The sequence below is a fragment of the Chenopodium album genome, chromosome 22 (genome assembly GCF_948465745.1).
Source record: "Chenopodium album chromosome 22, dcCheAlbu1.1, whole genome shotgun sequence".
Lineage (NCBI taxonomy): Eukaryota > Viridiplantae > Streptophyta > Magnoliopsida > Caryophyllales > Amaranthaceae > Chenopodium > Chenopodium album.
In genome coordinates this window covers 9,318,783-9,340,494 of record NC_137855.1, presented here as the reverse complement: position 1 = coordinate 9,340,494, position 21,712 = coordinate 9,318,783, and the positions used below count along the sequence as shown (strand labels likewise).

General features: G+C 35.7%; 3 protein-coding genes and 1 pseudogene across 3 annotated transcripts; 3 read left to right on the top strand and 1 right to left on the bottom strand.

Moving 5' to 3' along the window:
• The first annotated feature begins 4,735 nt into the window (after positions 1-4,735).
• LOC145605246 (uncharacterized) lies at positions 4,736-7,519 on the top strand. The gene is made up of 4 exons (XM_081661286.1): positions 4,736-5,044; positions 5,369-5,454; positions 5,602-5,709; positions 7,139-7,519. The coding sequence occupies exons 1-4, from the start codon at positions 4,855-4,857 to the stop codon at positions 7,337-7,339; spliced, it is 585 nt and encodes a 194-aa protein (XP_081517412.1). The 5' UTR covers positions 4,736-4,854; the 3' UTR covers positions 7,340-7,519.
• Positions 7,520-8,309: 790 nt separating this feature from the next.
• LOC145606316 (aldehyde oxidase GLOX pseudogene) lies at positions 8,310-9,958 on the top strand (annotated as a pseudogene).
• A 608-nt stretch (positions 9,959-10,566) lies between these two features.
• On the top strand, positions 10,567-20,422 carry LOC145603657 (serine/threonine-protein kinase EDR1-like). The gene is made up of 13 exons (XM_081659605.1): positions 10,567-11,220; positions 12,594-13,016; positions 13,392-13,495; positions 14,220-15,367; positions 15,777-15,817; positions 17,300-17,368; positions 17,880-17,980; positions 18,229-18,307; positions 18,379-18,477; positions 18,947-19,015; positions 19,133-19,182; positions 19,609-19,785; positions 19,874-20,422. The coding sequence occupies exons 1-13, from the start codon at positions 10,768-10,770 to the stop codon at positions 20,007-20,009; spliced, it is 2,949 nt and encodes a 982-aa protein (XP_081515731.1). The 5' UTR covers positions 10,567-10,767; the 3' UTR covers positions 20,010-20,422.
• A 390-nt stretch (positions 20,423-20,812) lies between these two features.
• On the bottom strand, positions 20,813-21,510 carry LOC145606025 (uncharacterized). Its single transcript, XM_081662086.1, has one exon. It carries the CDS (start codon positions 21,499-21,501, stop codon positions 20,968-20,970), a length of 534 nt encoding a protein of 177 aa, XP_081518212.1. The 5' UTR covers positions 21,502-21,510; the 3' UTR covers positions 20,813-20,967.
• Between the last annotated feature and the right edge of the window lie 202 nt (positions 21,511-21,712).

The window sequence follows — 21,712 nt, the reverse complement described above, 5'->3', positions numbered from 1 at the left end:
GTTTTCACCAAAATCAACCCCTTTTCATCTAATCAGCCACCTTTAGGGCAATTCCAGCCACCTTCATCCTCCTTCATCTTTCTCCTCATCACCATTATTCATCAATTTTCTACATCTTCTTCCCCATCCCCATTTTTTTCTCTCTCCTCCTTCACCTTCATCCTCCTTCATCTTCTTCCTCATCCCCATTTTTTTCTCTCTCCTCCTTCAAATCATTTCCTTCAGCTCCGTTTCGAAGACGACACAGTTTCCTTCAGCTACGTTTCGAAGACGACGCCTCCATTTTGCATTGCGGCAAAGATTTCAGCGGGGTTCTCAGCGGCGAAGATTTTAGCGGCGATTTCCGGCGAGTTCCAGAGTTTGACGGCGAAGAATTGAGCGTGAATCGGCGGTTTCTCTCTCCTCTCCTTCCTCGTGGTTAAGATCGGCGGGGATCGGCGGCGAGGTGGTTTAAGATCAGTGTGTACGTAGGGGTTTATAGGTACTACGCAGCGGAAATAAACATGAATCATATTCATACAGTACCTAATTCAAGGATCTTTGGATAACACATAAAGAACACATAATTGTACCTTTGAAGCGTGATTCCACGTGCGATCGAGCAAGAACAATGGGAGATAAAGAAGCCCAAGCGTGATTCCTCTACTTGGTCCACGGGCACAAGTTAAACCTCCACTAATGCTAGTTAGTCGTGATTGAGCGCTTCAATCAACCTTCAACGGAGAAGAGAGACACGAGCTAACCTCGGACCACCACGACGAACACCATGAGCCACCATGAGGGGCGCCGCACGTACGGACGTGAAGGGGAGAAGGGAGGGCCGTGAGGTGAGGAGAGTGTTTAGGGTTTGGGACTTGGTTGCTTCTTTCACAATCTACTGTATGTTGATTGTTACTGCTTACTTACAACCCTAGGCATGGATCTTATTTATAGATCACATCTCTAAATAAGAGCCCATGTCAAAAGCCCAAAACCCTTATCCTAAACACACTACTCTAGCCCAACACTCTACATGGTATGTCATAATCTCATGAGGCCCATTAATGAGCCTCTTACTTGTTTAACCCAATACCCTTGTTGTGTGACCTCATAGGATCCATTCTATAAGGCTTTGAGCTATTTAACTAACCCAAAGATCAATTATCATATCTAGCAACAGATATTGACGACCCTATAGAATGAACATATTATCTCTATAATAGTGATCCTTGATATATCTGGTAATTGCACTTATCGAAGACATAACTCCTTCAATCTCCCACTTGTCTGAGACAAGTGCGCAATATTCAAATTCCTTAAGTCAATGTGTGTCAATTTGATAATATGATTGCATCTCATGTCGTGATCATATTAATCTACAAATCTTTCTTGAAATCTGAGTTAGAATTACAAAACAAATGGTTACAATGTAATCCATTTGAACACGGCCATGCATTTTCTGAATTCTCCCTCTTCAAGGGGCCAAGACACATTCCTAATTAAATAGGTAGACTCTATCCAATCTTGTGGCAACCAAAGCTCCCACTCAACTCATGAAGTAACCGGGAAATATCCTTTATAATCTCCAGTTACGGCTAGACGTTTGAATGTACCACAGTTAAATCAATCATTGAATGGAATCAGTGTTCCACTCATGTCAAAGGAATCAACTAATATATCCAGAAGCTCTATACTTGAACTTCAAAGTAGGTCTTTAGTTCGATCATGCATCATTCATGCACATCCATGTGATTGACCGAGCATCACTACGCTCCTATAGCCCATGAAACTGCGCTATCCAATCAATCTTAACATGCTAGTCCATTAAATGAAATCATTTATGTCCAGTTTAATGATTCCGAACTAGGAACTTAAATAATATATGAATTTAGTTCACCTGTGGGGTTTCGTTCAAAAGGTCATCAACCTAGTGAGCCCATCAATGCATAATTATTTTGGACATTTTATTTAATCTTGAAACCACCACTTTATTTAATCTTGAAACCACGATTAAGTAAGATTGTAACTTTGTTTCAATTGATAAACATAATTCTGCAAATGAATATATTACACATGTAATTTGTTTTTCTCCAAAAACAAATACAACTTCTAATTACATCATTTGCGTCAATCCGGTTTCATTAGCATGTTTCTCATGCTTTGGAAATGGAAGGGGTTTAGTAAGTAGAGTTCATGAGACATTCTCATAAACATGAATTTTGCAATTTCTGAATCTTATAATCATTTTCATCTCCATACACTAAGAATTTTCCTTCACCCTCTCGCAAGGAACTTAGGAATTTCTAATTTATATTCCAACATTACATTTGGTCAGTGGTCTGGTGGTGGTGGGTTTCTTAACTTTCTTTTTAAAATTGGGTTGAATTTGTTTTTTGTTTTTTTTTAATTACTTGATTAAAACTTAAGCATATACCCTTATTTTTCAATAATCATGCTTATGATCTTTTGCCTCGGCCTACGCAATCACCCCTAAAGTTGCAACTAATGTGGACCAAAGGTAGTAATATTTTTCAACTTTCTAATTTAGCTATATAGTTTGATTTCCTATAAACTATAATATTGTCTTATATCATATACTCTCTCCGTCCCATAATATAGATTTTGTTGTGTCTTTTTTTTTTTTTTTTTTTTTTTTTTTTTTTTTTTTTACGGTATTTAAGAAATAGGAGGAAAAAGTAAATAAGGTACATCAATAAAAGTGAAAAATACAAATATAGACAAAAGTTAGAAAGAATAAGTGGAAAAAAGTATAAGGCATGTGCAAAATTCAAGGGTAATTTAGGAAATACATTGAATAAATTAAAAAAAAGTGAGGGTATAATGAGTTTTACATACTATCTAAAAATAGAAACAGGATCAATATTTTGAATCTCCAAATTAGGAAAACATGAACTATATTTTGGGACGGAGAGAGTATATCATTTATAATATATGTTGCCTCACCCACTCACATTAAAAATTGGCATAGATCAAGGATGTGGACTAAGAAAAGTCATGTCTAACCGGGTTCATGTTTTATCTCAAAGGGACACATACATCAGTGGCGGATGTAGAATATTTAGTATGGAGGGGCACTAAATAAAAAATAAATAAATAAAATGTTTGTATAGGGGGGGGGGGGGGGGGGCGGTGCCACCCAGGCCCTTCATAGATCCGCCAATGCATGTATGCATAGCCCGATAACTCGATAAGATTGTATTGTGACACGTGAGTCAACCCGTTTAGATCATTACAAGATTTGCAAATGATGTCCATCATGGTTTACATGCGTATCATTTATGCCATGGTGAACTAAAGACAAACTCATGTCCAAATGTCCAATCGAACCATCCCAAAATAGTCATGTTGACTTTTTATCGACTCATACCCAACTAAATTCTCATTCTCTTTTCACAAACTTTTAAATAAAACAGATGTTAAGTAAATTACTGAACATCCATTATAAAGTGACAATAAAATGCGCAAAAGTTACACTAAAACGCACAAAAGTTACTCTGACATATATAAGAGTTATTTATGCTTCATTGAGATAAATTTGACAAAAGTGACACTAAATTTGACAACTAAATTTAACAAAAGTGAACCCGATGTACAGTAAATTACTGAAAACCGGGTGTATACAAAAGTGAGTGTCTCCTATATACTATAGTACTATACACATAATAATTAATAGGCACATGCAACAAAGAATATGAGAGAATGTAAAATTACACCCGCAATCCCAGATTGTTATATACACCCGGGTGTACCATACATCCAACTAAGTTAAGATTATTTTTTGTTCTTCATTTAATTATGAAATAAGAAATAATCATCAAAATAAGAACAAATACTCATGAGTGTACAGTACACCCAGATGTATATAACAAACTAGGTTAGTTCCCGTGCCATGCACGGTTATTTTAATTACCCCATATTTTCTTTTGACAAATTAATTTATTTATAGCATAAAATATAAAAATTGTTTAAAATATTTTGAACAAAATTGAATAAGAATGGTAAATATTATTGCTCATTTTATATAGTTGACAAAAATAAACATTTTTTTAAAAATAATTTCCTTAAATAAACTATACTTTGTAATAATTAATTATTAAAAAACAATATATTAAGGATACACCAGAAATTGACATGTATCATTGCTAGTGTGTCTATTGACCTTTTATTATTATTATTATTATTATTATTTTAATCCTTGTTAAGTCTTTTATTGAAGGGTATCCTTCTTAAGTCTGCATATTTAAAATTGAATTTTCCTTTTGTTAAATCAAAGATTTTTTTTAAGGGAAAAATTGCATAATTATATATCACTGTATATATGTTAGGATAATCATGGTATATTTAGTAAATATTTTCTTGGTGATTATTATTGTTTCCTTAATTCTGTGAGATAATTGATGGTGGGAATATATATTCATATCTCTATCTTTGTCATATTATTTGTTTCTTTAAATAAATTTTTTTTTTTTTTTAAAAAATATACTATGGACACAGCAGGAGATGACACGTGTCATGGCTGGTGTGTCTTTTAGTATATATTGATTGATTGATTGATGATGATTGATTGATTGATTGATTGATTGATTATTGATTCTAGAATTCCCGATACACGATTGACATTTTCATAATTTTGTGCTTCCTCTCATTTGGGCCATGTGTTGTAATATAGGACATGTACACACTACACCGAAGTCCATATAAAATTTCGACCAACATTCTCCCAATAATAAAAAAGAGAAAACAATAGAAAATCAAATCGTTAGGGTTTAGTAAAATCACCAATCAATCCACCCAAATTCTAGGGTTTATACCTTCATCTCTCATCTTCATCAATCGAGAGCTCACCAAATTGAAATGGCGGAGATTAAGACGTTACCAGCAGATTCAATTCAACACTTTCAAGAAGGAATATCACTGGTTCTCTCAAAATGGTGGACTCTTCAAATGGCTGTACAAAATGAGTGGGGAGGCCCTCATTCTCACCAAAAAGCTCTTGATTTTTCCTCGCAAATCTTCAATTTCTTCCATAAACCTAATCGCAAAGGTTAGTTCCTTCAATTTTCTGTTTTAATTTCTGAATTTAGTAAGAATTTGAAAGTGGTAACTTCAATATGAATAACATCAATCTATGCTTGGTTTATTGGGAATTTGGTTATGTTTTTCTTTTAATTAGATTATAAGTACTTGATCAATTTAAAATTTGATTTTTTTTTTTTTTTTTTTTAGCAATTTAGAGAGATTTGCACTTGTTAAATTGATTTTATTAATATTATAAATTGACAATTTTTTTGATGATTCTGAATTTCTGATGTTTGGATTATATATTTATTTGTATTGTTTTTGATTTTTTTCCTCCTGTTTTACTCAGAACCCGTTTACATAGATGAATTAGAAGATTTGTTAGAGGATGGTTTGGATTCTTTGAATACAGATGCAGAAGACGATGTGCCAGAGGTGATTGCTTCATTGCAATATAGACTGTATTTCAATTGTTTTCCCAATTTTACAATCAATTTACATGCATGATTGTCATGCTAAATTGAATAAATCGAATCGAAATGCTTAAGATTTGTGATCAGGAGTTATGGCTTTATTGTGTAGGTAGCGGATCAGTTGATGGCTATGTATGAAGAATGTTTGGTGGGCAACTATCAATCAATTCAGAAGCTAAAGCAAACAAAACCACTTACTGTTCCTCGTGTAGAACAGGTAATTGATATTTTCTATCTTGTTTATTCTGTGTTAGTGAGGATCTAGATTCCTAAATACATTCATGAGAGAATTTAGGAATCTGGGTAATGCATTGTTGTTTGTGGTTTGTATTCTGTGCATATGGATTGGTACTTGGCAGTTGGCGTGATATTTTGAACATTCGCATGAATAATGATGTTTTTGTATAGTATTGGATATTGGCCAAAAATATTGGAGGGGCCAAGATTTGAACTAACCTCACTTCCAAAAATCATCTCTAACATTGAGTAAGTACTATAGCTTTATCTAAATGATAAAGCAAAGATTACTCGGGCTTGGCCGTGGTAGGTCTGCTTCTAATTTGTAAAATGCTCCTTTAATAGTGCAGAAAGTTTGAAGTTAAGATCTAGTAGGTAACAAAATACAAAGACAAATAGTTCCAGGTGGATCCTCAAAATCTCTGGTTTTCTTTCACTACTGCAGGAATTTTCTTTCTACTTTGAACAAGTATAACTGTATCGTGGCTACTGGTTTAAAGTTGGGCAACTTGACTATGTTTCTAAACATTCTGATATTTATTAAGGTGTTTCCAAGTATTTTGAAACTGAACTATGTTTTATAGCATCATCATCATCTTGAAATTTGTATTTTCCCTTTTGACGTCATCTTGAAAAAGATACATGCCTTTGAAGGTGTTTTTTTTTTTTTTGGTGAAAAGGATCAGAATTAATTAATAATAATAAGCCCACCCCTCTGAGGTGGATACAGTAGCATAGTCAAAAGCATACAAGTTCAAATTCAGTCTGGTGGCGCAGCACCCAAATAATCCTGCCATTTAAGGCCTTTGAAGGTGTTTGGCTCACTGATTTCGGGTATGAAACGGAATTAAACAAGTAAAACATCGATTAACTCTTTTATTTAAAAGTTTGTTGCATTCCATTTATCAAGCATAATTTTACCTTGAGCCTGGAGATAATGATACCGTCTCCACAGGCACTAAATTAGTTTTACCCCCCCTCCCCCCCACCACCACCAAAAATCATAGCCACTTCAATACCACGTCTGCTTGTCACTGTTATCACCCACACAACTGCTCTAGGACCATTTGCTATTTCTCAGGGAGGAGATGATTACTAAATGAAGTGTTCTGACTTTTGCCTTTATATCATGGGCTGTTTTTCACTATTGCTCTTACACTGTCTCATTGCAGTTTTTTTTTTCTTTCTTTTTTTTTTTTTTTTATTATTATTATTATTATTATTATTTGTTTACATCAAAATCCATGCCCAATTATGTTTCATCCTGTATATTTCCAGAAGCTTATAATATTTGGTGAAAGAACTTGTATTAGCTACCATCATAATTATCTAGGATTCTAGGAACTGTGATATCAGAGGTATTTTTCTTTTATAGCGCACATGTTGAAGTGCTAATTACCATGTCACAGGATGCAAGTGACAGCGATGAGGAAGGAGATGAGAACATGGGGAATGAAGAGGAATCAAATATGATGGTAGATACACCGGAGTCCTTGCCAAGTACTAATCCCACAGAAATACAGAAAAACAATGGCATACACCAGCAGATGGAAGAAGCTGAAGATGGATGGGTTAAAGTTTCAAGGAAGAGTAAAGGCCGAAACAAGTAGCTTGGGACCTAATGATCTCATCCTAAGCCCCAAGCATTGGTTTTCTTTTTCTTGTATCCAATTATATCCACTAGTGTTACACAATACTGCGTATTTTGCATGATACACGCATGTTGAGGAATGTAGTTTATTGGAGAAGTGATATATATGATATTGAAACATAATTGAGTTTAAATGAAAGTGCTTGTGTAATTTTCAATAGTCTTTTTCACTATAATTTTGCTGTGAACATTTTGCAGCTTCAATGATCTATTGCATTCAAATTTCATTTATCTGGTGTTGTGGTATATGGGCTTATGGCTGTTTACAGGTCTTAAAACTACTTAATTCTGGCTTCTTATGTCTGAAGGGTTGAGTTGGTCAGGCCATAGCACTCCAGTTTGACACGTATCGGTCTGGCCTGTTCTACCATCAAGCATTCAAGCTGCATAAAATTTGTGTATTAAGCATCCGGTGGTGCCACTTATGGTAGTATTCATTATTTTAATAAAGCAGTACAAAATGCTGGATGGCTTATTCTTGCTGGTTGAACCATAAGCCTATATTTGTATTTAGCCTATGTAAAACTGGTTCGTGTATGTTAATCTTTTAGGTAATACGAGTATAATAACCCTTGCTAGTTGCTACTATCAAAATAAGATAAAATAAAATAAAAAAAAACTGCTGTTAAAGGGTGGTTGTTCCTTGATTATTTTTTGGCGGATAATAAATTAAAAGAAATGTTGGTCTGTAAATAAGCAGGTTTATTGATACCATATTCTTTGAATTAGGTGTAATCTTTACCTCTATCCTTCAAAGCAGCTTAATCCAAGGATTTAGCGCCCTTCAGAGGTGATATTTATAGAGGGGTCACAATTTATTCATTCTTTTAATTTTCATACTAATTTTCCAACTTTTTCCTACCAACTTCTTCAACTAGAGACTTCCAAACATTCAATTACTTACATTGTGCGATCAACTATCCATCATCATGCTCATCTTGTTTCTTCTGGTATCCTTGGCTATTGCCTCTCTTTCTCCGGCGAAATGCCAAAGCTCCTTATCAAACCTTCAAAGTCTAGGCGAGTGGCAAGTCTTGCATGAAAACATCGGCATATCAGCCATGCACATGCAACTTTTACACAACAATAAGGTTGTAATGTTTGATAGAACTGATTTTGGCCCTTCTAATATCTCCCTCCCTTATGGACGATGTCGCCATGACCCCTCCGACATTGTCCTTCAAATGGATTGCACAGCTCACTCAGTGTTATACGATATTGCTACTAATTCCTTCCGACCATTGACAGTCAACACCGACACTTGGTGCTCTTCAGGCTCAGTCCTTCCCGATGGAACCCTGGTTCAAACCGGTGGATATAATGATGGTGATCGTGCAGTACGTACAATTACACCATGTGGAGATGATGATTGTGATTGGAGCGAGTACCCTAGTTATTTATCAGAGCGTAGATGGTATGCAACTAATCAAATTTTGCCTGATGGTCGTGTTATAGTAATTGGTGGTAGAAGAGTTTTTAATTATGAGTTCTTTCCTAGAACATCTAACACATTTTCATCTTCCTCAACAACATTTTGGCTTGATTTCCTTTTGGAGACTCATGATGATGAGGAAAACAACTTGTACCCTTTTGTGCACCTTTTACCAAATGGTGATTTATTCATATTTGCCAATACTCGCGCTATACAATTTGACTATATTCAAAACAAACTAGTTAAGGAGTTCCCTCCCATTCCAGATGGAGATCCTCGCAACTATCCTAGCTCAGGCTCTTCGGTACTCCTGCCTATAGACGAGAATAAACCCGTCCAAGTTGAGATCATGATCTGTGGTGGCTCCTATCACGGGGCATTCACACAAGCTATGTCAAATAGGTCATTTGTACGCGCAAACAACAATTGTGCACGCTTAATAGTCACTAATCCGAACCCTACTTGGAAGATGGAGGACATGCCAATAGCGCGTGTTATGGGGGACATGTTACTCCTCCCAACCGGTGATATTCTCATAATAAACGGGGCAGAATTAGGCACTGCTGGATGGGAGAACGTAGCAAATCCAGTCACTACTCCATTGATTTATCGTCCAAACAAAGAAAATGAGCATAGATTTTTCGTCATGAGTCCATCACCAAGGCCTAGGATGTACCATTCCGCGGCCATTCTATTAACAGATGGTCGCGTTTTAGTAGGAGGAAGCAACCCACATGTTTACTATAACTTCACCAATGTGGAATTTCCAACAGTTTAAGTATAGAAGCCTATTCACCACCTTATTTGTCAGCCGAACACGCTCCTATGAGACCGAATATTATCTATGGTGATCAAGTGGTTGGTTATGAACAACCTTTTACAATCACCTTCAATGTGCTACAATATGAATCCGACGATGTTGTGTCTGTTAACATTATTGCACCATCGTTTACAACTCACTCACTAGCTATGAATCAAAGGATGGTGGTTTTGAGAATGTTAAGGATTTCTCAGGTTTCATTAGGGATGTTTAATGTAGGAGTTATGGGACCTTCAACAAAAAATATTGCACCTTCTGGGTATTATTTGTTATATGTAGTTCATGCTGGTATACCAAGTTCTGGTATATGGGTAAAAATTCAGTAAAGTTAGTGAAAACTCATGTTAATGTATGTGATATTTTTTAATTTTTGAAAGTGTTTAATGAAAAAATTTGTTTCCTAGCTTTACATCTTTGAATTTTCATTTTTCTCTAAAATTCAGAAGAATAGGAAAGTAAATAATTTGTATTTTTTTTTTTTTTTTGAAAAAGGTAAGAAGAAATAGTCAAATAGACATTAGGAAGCCCTCCTCACGAGGGGAATTCCTAATGTAAATAAATACTTTGTAAATGGACTTTCATTTCCTATCAATTCTTATGTCAATTATAAAATCAAATATAAAAACATAATAAAAAAACCATTTCCTTTCTTTTCTATTCACGTCAAATCCTTTGACCCAGAAAAACAATGTTATCAACTTAATACGTACAACCGTACACTATATCATATGACACTTTTATGTAGTATTCATTTATAAATGTTATTTTCATCGACCGCATCATCAAAAAGCATAAAATCTTATTACATTGTATTCATTTATAAATACAAGTATTTTTTTTCATCAACCGCGTTATCAAAAAGCGATAAAATCCCTTTTTTTTTTTTTCTCAAACAAAGTTAATAAACTCACCTTCTTCACACTTTCTTCTTCTAAAAAACAAAAAAAAAACACTTCTTCCTTAACACTTTCTCTCTCCTCTATCACCAAAATCTAGTTAGCATTTCCACACACTATATAACACAACACACAAATTACACAAACAAACAAACTCATTCTTATTAGCGAAGTAATAAAAACTACATTAACATCACCAAAAAAAACGAACGAAGAACAAACAACCAAACTCAGCAAAAATGAAGCACATTTTCAAGAAACTTCACAAAAGTCATGACCTTAATCGTACTAACAATGAAACCCTAATTCCTGCTTCTTCTTCATCTTCAACTTCAACTTCATCTTCGTCTTCGCAATCTCAATCTCAACCCTCTACTTCATCTTCGTCGTCGTCGATGTCGGTGCAATCGCAGTCTGTAATCACCGATCAAGGAAATTCGCAGGTTTCCGGCGTCGGAAACTTGCCGGCGATGAAGAATGATCATCTTCGGCAAGGGGATTATTTTTCGTCTGAGGAGGAATTTCAGATGCAGCTTGCTTTGGCGATTAGTGCTTCGAATTCGGAGTTTCGAGATGATCCGGAGAATGATCAGATCCGTGCTGCTACTTTGTTGAGTTTGGGGAGGTCGAATTCTATTGATAATGGTCGAGATAAGGAGGATTCTGGTGAGGCTTTGTCGCGGCGGTTTTGGGTGAGTTTGTGAATTTGATTAATTTTAATTTGGGGAAATTTTGATTTTGGAATTTGGTGATTGATTATGAAATGTAGGAGTTTGTTGTTTTAATTTGTGTAATTTGTTGTTGGAATGAACTGTGTTTTGAGATTGTGGATAATTAGTGTTATCATGTTGTTGTTGCTGCTGCTGAAATTGGAGGAACTTCGAGTACAATATCGAAATTCATTGGTCTGTTCGAATTAGAGGGAACTGATGCACCATCTCATTGGAAGGATTTGCCAAAATGAACCTCGGGCCGGGGGCAGGGGAGTAGAATTAGCTATTAGTTTTGCCAATTTGTTTGTATTTGGCAAGCATTCATCTTTATTACTGTTAGTGTGTATCTTGTTGTTGTTGCTGCTGAACTCGGAGAAAGTTAGCTTGAGTAGGATGTCGAAATTTATTGGTCTGTTCGAATATAGAGTGTACTGATGCACCATCTCATTAGGAAGGAGTTGCCAAATGAAACCCGGGGGGTAGGGGTGGGTGTGGGAGGTTGGGGGAGGGGGAGAAGTATTAGCTATTAGATTTGCCAATTTGTTTGTATTTGGCAAGCATTCAACTTTATTGCAATTAGGAAGATTAATCTTCAGTACCTATTTTTTTTCTTGGGACTATGATTGAGATGAAATGTTTAGTTTCAACCCTGATTTATACTGTGGGTAGTAATTTGTTTTATGTTTAAAGTTACGATTTGTATTTGTTGACCTAATGAACATAGTGTTTTTAGTTTCAATTAATTTAGCTTTTGGTAGATAGTAGGGACGTTGGTTATCTTAGGGATTTTGGTTATCTTAGTGATTTTAAAATGTACACTTTCCATCCACGAATTTTAATCACATTGCTCCTTCATAGCTAAGAACTAAACTCTTTGTGATACTTCACTCAAAACCTCCTTGCTTCTTCATCCTCTATCCCCTGCCATCTGTGGTCTTGACTGGTGGGTCATACTGTGGAATTTAAGAGGGGCTGCTTAAGAAATACTGTTGTGCAGAGTAAATAACTATAAAATTGAATGTATCATATTTTTTTGGGCACCTATTGATAGTAACTTTGGTTATTATTTTGGGTATCCGAAGGAGTAGGTATAAAGTTTCCTTTGTCAAATTTATTCTAGTAAAAGGGTAAAGGTAAGTGTGTCAGGCTGGGTTTTAGGCAAATTTGAATCACCTTTCTTATTCTACAAAATTCATGCACGTGAAGGAAGCCCATAACTCTTGCTTAGTTGCTTGTATATCAGAATATTTGCTTCTAGATTGTGCTTAATAGTGAAATTTTGTTTATTTTCCTGGTGATGCAATATATGCTGTTGTTTTTGGTGTGCTGAAATTGAAATTTTGCTTTACCAGGATTACAATGTACTTGATTATGAGGAGAAGGTGGTCGATGGTTTCTATGATATATTTGGTATTTCAGTGGATCCAACAGCCCAAGGAAAGATGCCTTCTCTTGTAGACCTTGAAACAAATGCTGGCGATTCCGGTTTTGAGGCTGTAATTGTCAATAGAACAATTGATCCAACACTTGTGGAGCTGGAGCAAATTGCACATTGTTTTGCACTAGACTGTCCTGCATCCGAGGTTGGCACTTTGGTTCAAAGGGTTGCTGAACTTGTTACAGAACACATGGGAGGACCGGTTAGGGATGCAGGAATTGTGTTGGCAAAGTGGATGGAGATCAGCACAGAACTGAGAACATCTCTTCATACAAGTGTTTTTCCCATTGGCTCTGTAAGAGTTGGCCTGTCACGCCATCGTGCTTTGCTCTTTAAGGTTAGTGATTGTATTACAAATTGTCTACTTGATGTTGGTTCAATGTGTTTTTTGATTTTATTGCACCATGTCAGATCAACCTTGGTGATCTATTTATTTAATTCTATTACAATTGTCTTCGATTCAATTGACATTAAACCTGTACATGAAGTTATGCAAACCAAGGTAAAGGTAGTAGGAATCTCTCAAAATATAAGGAACTGCTAGACACAAAATATAAAGAGCCCTATATTATAAAATCGATCTCAACTCTGCGAAGACATCCTTCCCTTTTTATGTTGAGTGCAGAGAAAGCAATGCTCCATCAGCATTCAAGTGGGAATTATATATATGTTTACTCAATTTAATTGCCTTGTTCAATTTTCTAACATGTAGGTGTTAGCCGATAATGTGGGTATAAAATGTAGACTCGTGAAGGGAAGTCATTACACTGGCAATGAAGATGATGCGATCAACTTAATAAAGATGGCTGATGATAGGTAATTATTAGTATGCTGTTGATGCAATCATTTTTTCCATATTTTAAAATACTCCTACATGTGCATTGTAAATAAATGTTCTTCTTGGATTATAGTACTTTTATGTTATGCTATGAACTTGCTGACTTCATTTCAGTGATAAATTATGCTTTCCAAACCCCATGACCTCCTTTCTCTTAAAAGTAGCTGAAGAATATATGTCGAGTGACACCCCCCCCCCCCCCCCCCCCCCCCCCCCCCCCAAAAAAAAAAAGGATTCAATATTGTTGCATTCAGTCTCATCTTTAATCAAGGTCAAAGATTTATTGAAAGAAATCTCAAGCTTCTTTAAATTGAGCTTATAGCGCTTTAAGTAGCTGCATTTTTTTTTACAAGTGCTCTTTAATTAGCTCTGTAAACGTACTATTCTCTCCATGATTTATTCTTCCCACTTGCTTTTGCTGGGTCATTGAGGAAGAAGTGTTGATAGTGGGATCATTGGAGTCACATGGGTGGTTTATGTGGGGGATGGTGGAGGACAGGAGCATAAATTGAATTTGTATTATAAGTGCTCTTAGAAAAGGTTCTTTAATTCCTAAAAGCACTTGGTTTGACTTGGACATTCTTTAATGTAAGTGGAACTGCTGCTAGGTTTAAAAAAAAAAAACATATAATTAACTGATGCATGCATAGTAGCTCTTGTGTCTTCACCTTTTCCCATTTAACTATCTGATAAATTACACAGGGAATTTTTGGTTGATCTCATGGCAGCACCAGGAACACTAATACCTGCTGATGTATTAAGTGTGAAGGATTCTTCTGGTCCAGTGTACAACCACAAACTAAATAAGATCCCCTCTGTCCAGCCATCAAATGACTCTGAATTTCCTTGTGCCAGACCGAAGCCCATTAATTCAGGATCAAGTGGGGGCTCTCCTGTTGACAATAATTCTTATTTTGGTCGGAATTCAGTCTTTGGAAAGACAGATTCATTGCCTTTTTCATCAAGCACCAGCAATGACATGGGTGCTGGCCCTTCTAGAGCCTCCAGCCAAGCAAACCCAAACAGTCAATTAGATTTGCCTTCAACATCAGCAGTGGGGGCATCTTTGTTCAAACCACATCGTGGAGCCCTTGCAGTAGGTGATGGTTCTAGGTTGAATGTTAATGTAGTACCTTATAATCAAGGTAATACTGATGATTCAAGAAATCTTTTTGCGGAACTTAATCCATTCCATTTACGGGTTTCTGGGCAAGCTGCACCACAAAACAAACCCAAATATGAAATTGATGAGTCCCAGAAATTTAGGAACGATGCTATCTCCAGAAAACCACCTTCTCCCATGATGTGGAAAAACCATCAGGCTGTCAACTATGTTCCCAGGAATAAAGACCGTGATTTAGTTGACAGTCTTCTCCCAAGAAGTAACCATGGAAACAAGGATTCCAGAATGGCACCAGCAACTACATCCAGCACATCAGCTGCTGAAAATGTTCATCAAAATGGCTCTCAATCGGAGAGTTCAATTCTGAATGGTGTAAATGTCAATGTTGACAGTTCTGTTAATGTTGCTACAACTTCTGCACCTGGAAGTGGTCAGAATGATAAACCTCTTCCTGTGGAATTTGGGATTGCCTCCCAAATGAAAGATTCCCTGAAGGAAGCAACCTCATCTGGTGACATTCTTGGTCAGGGAAATGAATTCAAAAGAGTTGGTACTGGTGGTGCCAAGTGCACAACTGAGGGATTTATAGGAACAGGATATATATTAAATGATTCTAGTCTGAGACCAGTGGATGCTGACGGAAAGGCAGTTGATCAAGTGCTTGATGATGTGGGTGAATGTGAAATTCTGTGGGAAGACCTTGTTATAGGTGAAAGGATTGGATTAGGTATAAACTTTTATTATCGTTTATCATTCTATATTTGGGAGTATTGCTTCTTAATTAATTTTCTATACTGGGTTACATGCTCATCTAAGATATCGTTTTTGTTTGTATGGGTTAGCTTAGTCTTCAATATTCTCTTCCAACATCTTTCCTTTTCTTGACTTTGCTGTAATTTACATTTAGGCCTTAATTCTCCAGGTAAGTGGTAGCAGTTATATGGTTGGAGAAGATGCATCTCTTTCTAGTTTCGACTATACCTGGCTAGATTAATTTGAAGGAAAAGTTTAAACCTAGAGTTATATAGGTTGATTGCCTTTGTTTTCTCATTATTTGTTTTAGTGGAATGCTCTTCCTTGAGTTTTCTTTTTTCATTCCATCGATTGATTTGTTTTTTGCTTATGCTGGACAACAGGTTCATATGGGGAAGTCTACCATGCAGACTGGAATGGCACGGTAAGTAATTCTTTTTTTTTTTTTTTTTAAATGATGTCTACAACTAATTATTCAAATCCCTAGCAAATGTTGCCTAGTGTCTACTTTTTTTTGTTTGTTTGTTTGCCTAAATTAAAATGCTGAATGAATTTGCTGTGGAGTTGTTATGTTTTTTGTATAATTATTATTAAAATCTCATTTGATGAGGCTGTTTTTTCTCTAAACAAAGGTGATAGCAATTTAGCTTCTGAAAATTATGAATGTGTACATGTGTACTATTACATTATGACAATATGACATACACATGAATGAAGACATTTTATTCTTTGTGATACTGTATTTGTTTTTTCTAGATTATACATTATGGATGTCACACTTGTTCTTCCCATCCCCCAAAAATATTGATAGCATATAACTAAACAGTCGATATTATACACATTATTTGCGAGAAAGTTGTAATTATGTGAGTAAAGGGACAAAAATTTACGTATCACTAAAATAGATAATTGAACCAAATGTGATCTTTAAATTAGAATATCAGCTTTTTAAATTTTACCCGCCTCAACACAAAGCTATTAAGAGATTTTGAGGTTTTTCGGACACAAATTTTAAATCCTTAATTGATTGAACTTTCATCCTAGCTCGAGTAGGTACATCCAGTATTGGTTTCCCAAAAAACAAAATAAGTTATATCAATGGTACTTTTGATGATGTGGATATCTATTGTTTTAAGATAAATTAATAAAGAAGCCAAAAATCTCTCACACCCTTTCCCGCAGACTGTCTCTAATCCCACAAGTTGACTTTGTTGGCAATGTTATATTTGAGATACCCTGTCTTTTTTATAAAAATGAGGCAAGTCATTGGTTGGTTTGTTTGTCAAGCCTTATTTATATGAAGTGCCATGAAATTTCAAAATTGGCGAGGGGTACAAATAATTTTTTTAAATTTTAAGAGGAAGGGGATAAGCTTGTGTTGTTTGATTAAAGAATGTAGAGTGCTTCAATTTAAAAAAAAAAAAGAGATGGAAAGGATGAAGGGAAGGGTGTTCTTGGCTTACTTGACCATTATTTATCTATTAATTTGATAAAATAATGTTTTTCCCCTGTTGAAAACATACTCCGTAATATTTTTTGCCACTTTATACGGATGCATAATAGTGATTTTTCCGATATACCCAAATTTGGGATTTTTTGGTTGTTTCAATGTTTCCATAAATCAATGGGTGAATGGGTTAAGGCGTTTTTTGTTGCGTTTGGATCAAATCAACCCAAGAGTTAGGGTTGAATATTACTATGTTCATTGTTTTTCAAATCAATCTGATAGAAGTTCTACATGTGATCTATTGTTCAAACTTTATGCTTTTCACGCTAATGGTCTTGCCTTACTATTATGATGGCGTTGGTCTGTCGTCCTTTCTTTGTTGCAGTTGGGATGCATCTTTAATATTTTCTCAGAGAAATCAAGAACTTAAAAGTTTTCATTGCACTTTTTACACTGCAGGAAGTTGCTGTCAAGAAATTCTTGGACCAGGATTTCTCTGGGGCTGCCTTAGCAGAGTTTAAAAGAGAGGTGAGTGCGATGCTACTTTTGTCTAAAATCAAGTATTACATCTACCTGCTTGAAATATCATCTTTAGTTGTTACTTTCTCTTTCTACTATGATCACTCACTATATGAAAACATAAAATATGTGAGCAAGGAAATTATTTTCCAGTAAGAGTACTAGTACAATATGTTCCATGTTATGAGGCGGGTTGAGGGAAGGGAAAGCTAAAGGTGGCATGTGAAAGTTTTAAACAAGTATATTGCCATATAACTTTGTGCTTCCTAAGTTTGTGTTGCAGCCCCCCACCCCACCCAAAGAATAGCTGTCTTTATCTGAACTTTGGACAATTGGAGTTGAAATCTTTAATTATTTTTCATGTAAGATAATGTTTAGATGCATTAAATAATTTTGTTGTTGTTCTTGTTAGGTCAAACTTATAGATTTGCAGCTGTATTTCTAATGCTAATCACGGGCGTTTCATATGTTCGTGTAATTGGCAGTGAATTGATTTATTTGCATTACCCATCAATCACAGGTTCGTATAATGCGCAGATTGCGCCATCCCAACGTTGTCTTATTTATGGGCGCCGTTACTCGCCCACCGCACCTGTCAATTGTGTCTGAATTTCTTCCAAGGTATTGCTGATTTATCTCTGTTTACATACGTGGCATTATGAAAGGTTATCTTGCTAGGAACCAATATAGCTTGTAAACCAAAATGAAAGGAAACAGAAGCCAAAACACAAAGATGGCAGTTTACAGAAACAGTTTAAGACAGGGGAATGTCATTTCAGAAACAGTTTAAAACAGGGGAATGTCAGTTTGAAATAGCTTTAAATAAAATGTGTATTTATGTGTGATTTTTTTTTCCCCCTGTTTTGTAGAGGAAGCTTGTACCGGATACTTCATCGTCCCAATTGTCAGATTGATGAAAAGCGTAGAATAAAAATGGCACTTGATGTGGTATGGTTCTTTCACTTTCCACTATGTTGGTTTCCATAGAAATATACCTTTGACAATCATCTTGCTCACAGGCGAGGGGCATGAATTGCTTGCATACAAGCACACCAACAATTGTGCATCGTGATTTAAAGTCGCCTAATTTACTAGTTGACAAGAATTGGAATGTCAAGGTAATTTGGAAATTTCAATGAGTTGCGTTTTCATCCTACATTTTGGTTGGCATTTTGTGACGCACTCATATCTTCATCTCATATCTGTTTGCACAATGTGGGCATTGATAAGCTTTACCATCAGAAAAGTGTTAGTGGAATTGAACTATTTTGTGACCTACCTGCCTTAGTTTGCATTGTTAGTACTGAATTTTTTTTTTCATTTAGGTACTGCCTTGAAGTGTTAGGATTCTATTTTCTATACTAAAAATAAGTTTTCTCTTTACAAGGCTTGTATGTTATCCATCCTTTGCCTTCTCTATATTAAGGTCGAAGAGGGAAATTGAGTGTGGTAAAGATAATCTCCATGTAACTAAATGCATGCAGGGTCTTCTAGAGATAATTCAAAATCCTTCTCTGTCATGTCCTTTCTTCCCCCGTTGGCATGCTAGAGTAATATCTCTTTTGTAACAAGAATTTTTCACTGCAGGTTTGTGATTTCGGATTGTCAAGGCTGAAGCATAATACATTTTTGTCATCTAAATCAACCGCTGGAACTGTAAGAGCATTGAACCTGGCTGTTAAAAGTTAAACCTTTTTTTTTTTTTTTTGAAGAAATATTGTTTTGGTATGTATGTTATCTTATTCTAACTAAGTCACTCTGTTGTTGTAATAGCCTGAATGGATGGCTCCTGAAGTGCTTCGAAATGAACCCTCAAATGAGAAGTGAGTGCCTTGCTTGATTGCATTTCTTTCTCCTATGAATTCACCTCTGCTAAAGTTGCCTGGTATATATCTGCAAAACCACCCCCACCCCCTCCAACCCTCCCACACACACGCAAGTGATTTTTTTTTAAATTTTTTTTATAAAGGTCCTCCCTGTTATTATTACTCAAGTGCCACACTTTCTCGTTTAGGTGTCTAAAAACAAATGCAAAACCTTATTTGTGTGCCAAAATATTGCACATATTTAAGAACAGAAGATGCATACAAGATGTCAGTGCTACTGTAGAATGTTTGCTTTCTTCTTTTAATTGAAGATATGATTGAATGCTTCGAGTGAGAACATGTCCAAATAGATGACACTAGTCTTAATAAAAAATGCCCTTGTTAACAGTGACTGAGTTACATTTTGTTCTGGTTGGACATCAGATGTGATGTATATAGCTTTGGAGTGATATTATGGGAGCTTGCAACACTTAAATTGCCTTGGAGTGGGATGAACCCGATGCAAGTTGTGGGCGCAGTGGGTTTCCAGAATCGGCGTCTAGACATCTCCAAGGAACTTGATCCTTTGGTTGCTAGGATAATATTGGAATGTTGGCAAACGTAAGTTCTATTATCTCTATCTGTTTTCTACTATTAGTTTAGGGTCAAATTTATGCATTTGAACTCATTTTACGTCAAAATTCTTCAGGGAGCCAAACCTGCGTCCTTCATTTGCACAACTTTGTGTAGCCCTGAAGTCCTTGCAGCATCTTGCTCTCCCGTCTAATGTTGACCAACAAAGTTCAGTGACGCAACGTGAGATTTCTGTAAATTCAATGCCTTGATTGCCAAGTGTGAATAAAGATCTCATATTCTTGGATGTAGTTGTGGATAAGGTTAGCAAAAGTAAAATCTGATGCAGGGGAAAAGAAAATATACTAAAACACAAGAATAGGAAAAATTGATAAAAGGCATCCTGGGCAGTTTTCCATTGTCAATGTAAGTAGTAATTTAATTTCGATTACAGGAGCCACAGCAGTCCGAAGGGAATGTCAGCCGCAAATTTTGTACAGAGATGTGCATAGCTTCTGATGCAAATATTGTGATGTACTTTGTATATATGTATGTCTATATATACACCTATACCTAATTTTGTGAAATTTAACATGGATTTGTGAAACAAGCATTTCCATGTATGCTAATCAACTCACTGAGCATTAAAAAAATACTTCGCGTGATTTGAGTTTGTGCTTGCTAATCGTGTTCCTCTGCTATCAAGGGCTCACAGTTCATGTAACGAAGATAAGAGACATGTTAATGTAATTATGTAACAGTAAGCTGTCAGTGGCAAGCCTGAGAAATTGTATTCCCTTGTTTATACAAATCAATATACATATTTGTTGAAAGGATTAAAGGAATGTATAAAAATATGCCTCTGCTGATAGCACTCCAGCAGCTGAAATTCAAAATGGTTTGTACAGAAATTTGGTTTAAGCTCAAAAATATTTCTGTTGTGTTTATCTAATTATCCTTACAATCTGGCGTAGTCGCATTGTATTCTGTTCAATTTGAAGGCACATCTCGAAAGGGTTACTTTGAAAACAGCAAGTTTTTGCCAAGCTAGGTTAGTAAAACTGAAACTGATAAGTTAATCGAAATTAAGGTAATGCTTTGTATTTTTTATGTGTACTTTTCAGATATAACATACGAAGTACATAATAAAACAGAAACTGATGACAAGTTAACAAATGTTAAAGAACTTTTTTTGAAAAAAAGGAAGGGAAAATCCAGACCCCAATTTCATTATTGATCAACTGATGGAAATTCTGTTGACAGAATACCATAGATAAAAACATCTTTAATTTGTCCCTTAACATAGCTATATTTCCTCAAACATCCTTCCTTAAGAAAACCACACTTTTCTAAAACCCTTTGAGAAGCCTTATTTTCCACACTAACCAAAGTTTGCAACCTAACCAAATCAGGGTAATCCTTAACAACCTGATTCATGCCCATCTTCAAAGCTCTTGAAGCTATCCCTTTGTTCCAATGCACCCTAGACACAGCATACCCTACGTGTGCCCGGCATCTATCATCACCCGAGCCAGGGTGTATCGAGATCATCCCTATCGATCGATCATCGATACAAATGGACCTCCTCCAAGGGTGTGGTATGCAAACATCCTTGATAAAAGTCAAGGCTTCTTCCTTGGAAGTGATGGTTTTCCAAGTGACCAAATGTTTCATGACTTCATCATCACCTGCCCATATTATGAAATCATCAACATCTGAGACTTTGAATGGCCTGAGGGTGATTTTTGTTGGGTTTATCTCCATTGATGGATTATTAAGGATGGCAATGACAGAGTTAATTATCTTATGCTTTATATAATGTTAGTGAGTACATATCATATCTAGCTAGATTCTCTCTTTTATTTATTTATTATTTTTTTTTTCTTGTATATAATTTTATCTTTATTAATAAAAGATTTTCTCATATATACGAAGTATTACACTAGACTAGAATTGCATAATATTCTCAAATATG